Source organism: Lygodium microphyllum, chromosome 13 (genome assembly GCF_053477565.2).
Source record: "Lygodium microphyllum isolate KBCC chromosome 13, Lygodium_microphyllum_v1.1.10, whole genome shotgun sequence".
Classification (NCBI taxonomy): domain Eukaryota; kingdom Viridiplantae; phylum Streptophyta; class Polypodiopsida; order Schizaeales; family Lygodiaceae; genus Lygodium; species Lygodium microphyllum.
This window is the reverse complement of record NC_141147.1, coordinates 67,061,098-67,065,933: the sequence shown is the minus strand read 5'-3', so window position 1 is coordinate 67,065,933 and position 4,836 is coordinate 67,061,098. Positions and strand designations below refer to the sequence as shown.

The 4,836-nt window shown below is 46.0% G+C and overlaps 1 protein-coding gene across 1 annotated transcript; it reads right to left on the bottom strand.

Moving 5' to 3' along the window:
- Window positions 1–1,729: 1,729 nt before the first annotated feature.
- Window positions 1,730–4,562, bottom strand: LOC148026727 (cytochrome P450 782C1-like). The gene is made up of 2 exons (XM_087691217.1): window positions 3,514–4,562; window positions 1,730–2,818 (listed from the first exon to the last, which is right to left on the bottom strand). The coding sequence occupies exons 1-2, from the start codon at window positions 4,465–4,467 to the stop codon at window positions 2,189–2,191; spliced, it is 1,584 nt and encodes a 527-aa protein (XP_087547343.1). The 5' UTR covers window positions 4,468–4,562; the 3' UTR covers window positions 1,730–2,188.
- Window positions 4,563–4,836: the final 274 nt, after the last annotated feature.

The window sequence follows — 4,836 nt, the reverse complement described above, 5'->3', positions numbered from 1 at the left end:
TCTTAGATGAGCACACAACCACCAACATCATGAAGAATTTATAGCAAGGCAATGAATCTAAATTTTCCAATTTCAAGTGGCAAAATGGACATCTTTGGTTCAAAGGCAAAGTCATTTTATACCTACCAAAGTCCAAATGAGTTCATGGATGGAATTTTCAAACTTCATGGTTTACTTATGAAGATTGTTTCTAATAGAGATAAAAAATTTCTCATGAATTTTTGGAAAATCCTTTTCACTTCCATGGGAACATAATTAACTCCAAGTGCAGCTTAGCACCCACAAATAGATGGTCAAACTAAAAAGAGTCAACAAGTGGTTAGAAGTCTACTTGAGACACTTTTACTATGATACACAAAATGCATGGGATCATTGGATTCACCTTGCGGAGTTTTGTTACAACAACACATACCACATGAGTATAGGCAGGTTACCATTTGAGGCTTTATATGGCTGCAACATTTAAGTACCTCAGTATTATTTCATGATGAAGTAAATCCCCTTGCTAATGAAGAGTTACAAAAGATGGAGGCCTTAATGAAGGAAGGTAAGTAAAATATTAGGAAGGCAAAAGAGACTATGAAATCCTATGCTAATCACAAATGAAGGCATGTGGATTTTGAAGAGGGAGAATGGGTATTCTTAAAGGTACTTAAGTTCTTTTATGCTTCTCTTAAAGGTGGATATAATAAGCTTGTTCATCACTATTATGGTCCATATTAAATCTTAAGAAAAGTTAAAGATCTTGCCTACCAACTTGATTTGCCTCCAATTACATTTATTCACAATGTTTTTCATGTCTCTCAACTCAAAAAGTATGTTGGCTCTCATATTCAAGTCTTTGAAGGATTGCATCCCCTTAATGAGGATGGGTTAATCATTTATGAACCCAAGAGGATTGTTAGCAAGCAGGAGAAAGTTCTAAGGAACCATATTATCATAGAATATCTTATTAAATGTAAGGGTTTTTCGATGGAAGAATCTTATAATTGGCAACGTGTTTTATATTTGGAACAATTTCCATGGCTTCTCCAAGAGGATACTAGCTCACTGGAATAGTGGTTGGATAACTTATTGTATCGAACTTTGCATTCAAAATAGTTGGCCTATTGATGTCAAATTTCTATCATGAAGACATGGATAGTTACCTATTGAAGTATACTTCATTTCTATGCCTCATATGTGCCAATTTGACATGTCTATCCAAAGTTATGAACATATATGGTGTTACACTCAAATAATAAAATTTGCAAATAAATCTAGTGTACATGTGCCAATGGAGTGGCATCTAATGGTCTCCCATTCACACTCAAATTAAAAATTCGCAGATAAAGGGTTCACACCATGAGAGTGACATATAAGGTGCCCATAAAGTGACACTTAAGGATGCTCAACTTTGTGTCTTACAAAATCCAAAATATACAAAAAAATTATATGTTTTAATCATTTGAATCACATTACTCTTATATTTGATATATGATAATCGATATTTGCTACTTGACATTAAGTGTATTTAATATAGAGGAATTTATCTTAGCTTCAAGGGGATAAAACGATACATCATTTTTGTGAAATTGTCAAAAAATTAGTTTGAGGCGTGTTTTACATTTGAAGAGTGTTACTTCATTGGCCCCTTTATTCCAAGCACTAGAAAGTTTTATTGGATTCTCATGAGATATTGTTTTATGATGTTATACATTTTACTCAATTGCTCTTGCGTAAGATTCATAACAACATATATATAGAAGGGATGGCATCTGCAAGTAACCACAAACAATGTGCTATCTATTGTATCTAATTACAATTTAGGTACTACAGAAGTGATGGCATGTGAATGAGTGTGAACAATGTGTATTCATTGGAGTGTTCTCAGAAGTATACACAATTGCGGAATACAAGGGATGGCGTGTAGCAATTGTCCTGAGGGGCATGTGGAGAATTCTGACAATCTAGATTTTTATATCTAATTTCACTAAGGACTAAACCTTGAGGTAATCCTAAAAGCACTCCACATTGTGTACTGCTAATGAGAGAGATCATTTGGCTAGACCTGTGTTGGCCTATTGCTGCTAGTTGTACATAACACCACTTAGCGAATGATCGACGGGGGTTTCATGATCAATGATACATGTTATCCAGGTCAATCCTATTGCTTTGAGGGACCCGTATGTCAAGGTCGAACGAACCCTCATTCTTCTGTACAGAGCTCTTGGTAAGCATGAGCGGGCAAGCGAGGAGTGGCAAAGAGCATGAGCGGGTGCTTAAGGCCCACGACAATGCCATCGCCCTCCTCCAGGTCAAGCTTCCCGGAGGGAGCCCAGTCGAAAGCTTGCAGGAGAGCCGCCACCGCCTGCTCCAGGACAAGAGTGGCGAAATGATAAGCGGGGCACTTGCGACGGCCTGACGAGAAGGGGAGGTGGTGAAAGGGAGGGTGCGCCTCCTGCAGGAAGCGGTCCGGATTGAAGCGGGCGGGCTCCTCCCAAAGGGAAGGGTCTTGCCCCAAGGCCCATAGGTTGAGGAGGACGACGGAGTTGGGCGGGATGGCGTACCCCCCCAACGATGAGGCTGCCTCGTTGAGGTGCGGGTCATCCATGGGAGCAGATGGGTGGACCCTCAGGACCTCCTTCCCCAAGGCCTCAATGTACCTCACGCGCTCCCCCACCTCCCCCTCCTCCATCATCACCAGCAGCTTCTCTTTCCCTATCACTCTGTCCAGTTCTCCCTGTGCTTTCTCCATCACCTCACCGTTGCTCACAAGCTCTGCCATCGCCCACTCTATCGCTCTGGCCGTCGTGTCGATTCCCGCAATCAAGGCATTCTGCAAGCAGTTTTAGATCAATTTCCACAATGTGAATTATGATTATGACAACATCGTGAGCTTGTCAAGCTTTTGTGACAACATCATGAGCATTTGCTGAAGGGAGGGATCCTCAGAGGGATTGTGGACCTAGCTAGGTGTAGTTGGCAGCTATCTAGGTGTAGTTGGGAGCAAGGTGTAGGCCGGTAGCCCCTTGCCCCCACCCTGCCGGAACCCCTGCCCCCAACCACGTCTAGCTAGGTCTCCTGCTGCTCAGGGGCCCCCAACCACACCTAGCTAGGTATCATGGTGCCTCCTAAGCAGCAAAAGCCCATGATGGTGAATGCTACTGGGACAAGGAAAGGGAAAGAACCCCTTTTTCCTCCTGGGACACTGTCAAAAACTTCTTGTAATGGCACAAATGCATCACTCGGCAATTCGACCACCGTCAACAACAATAGTGCCATCCTTGCAAGTGTCGGTGGCTAAGGCATTCTGCATGCATGGTAATAGATAGGTACACACTCACACTCCCTGCAATCAAGGCGTGCATTGTAACCCTTGATTGCATTGGTAATAGATAGGTACACACTCACACTCCCTGCAATCAAGGCGTGCATTGTAACCCTTGATTGCGTTGTAGTAGGTATATGCATGCTCTTGACCACTAATGCGCCTCCCAAGGACAAAAAGAGCACATACAAATCCACACTTACGCTCATTATCCCCATCAATTGAGTATCGGAGAGATGCTTCTGGGACAGCAGCGTGCTGATGAAATCTTCCTCCTCTCCATCGCACGGCAGCCTGGGGCGCGCCCTGTGATCGTCGATGATGAGCTGAAAGAGGTGCTCCAACCTCTGCCGTAATCGCTTGAACCTGGCCTCGAGGCCCTGGGGGTCCCAAATGCGGGCGAGGCGAGGGAAGAAATCGGCGAGGTTCAACTCCCCCCACAGGAATATGCCCTCCCGCAGGTCAGCTTCGAAGTTAAGGAGGGCGGAGGTGATGCCGCCATTGGCACGATCGTCTTCGACGAAGTAGCGCTTGCCGAAGAGCATCTGGGAGATGATGTTCCGAAGGAGGTCGTCGGCAAGGAGGCTGATATTGATGGCAATGGCGGGGCCGTTGCAGGAGGCAGACTCCCAGACATGTCTGAGGCAGCGGGCGACCTCGCGGCGGCGCATGGGGGCCTGCAGGAGGAGGCGGGAGCGGGCGAGGAGGTCGGCGCTGAAGGCGCGGCGGGCGGCGCGCCAGTTGGGGTTGTAAGGGCTGAGGTTGAGGTCCTGGTGGTCGAAGCCCAGGTACTGCCCCGTCATGCCCAGCGGCCTAGAGCAGAACTGCGCGTCCCTCGTCTTCAGCAGCTCCTCCGCCACAGCCGGGCCATGGAGCACCATGAAGTTGGCCGCCCCTATCGGCACATGCATCACCGGCCCGTGCTTCTTGGACAGCTCGTAGAACGTCCTGTGCCGGTGCTTGAATCCCACTGCAGGCAGGCAGCCCACAATCGGCCACTTGAAGGGGCCTGGAGGTAGCTGGCTTTTGCCTCTTTTCATAATCCTCTGGCTGGTAACATAACTTGCCAGAACCAGCAAGATCGCCGCCATTGTTGCTGCTACAGGAAGCCATGATGAACTCAAGCTATGGTGATCCATGATGGAGTCGAGCATCATCTTCTTCTCCCTCTTCTTATACTACGCCTCCTCCTGCTCCTGTTTCAATGCATAGATCAGTATGTAACCCCCCCCGGCGCCCCTCCTACCCCCCCCCCGGCCCAAATGGTGTGATCTAGATTTACTATTCTCGAGGCGTGAGAATTGGGAACTCTGGAATTTCGATTGCATCTCAGAACATCTCTTTAGATATTTTCTTGCATTTTACTCGGACAACGTCGTCCAAAGTTTCCAATTTTTAACATTGAAAATACCGGTTTTTACATCGTTGAACGCCAAAAACTTTTAGAAACTTTGACAAACAACTTCAAGCAAGTAAGGTAGCTTGATTGGTTCAAACGTCACAACTTGGTGATTTTCAAGGTACGT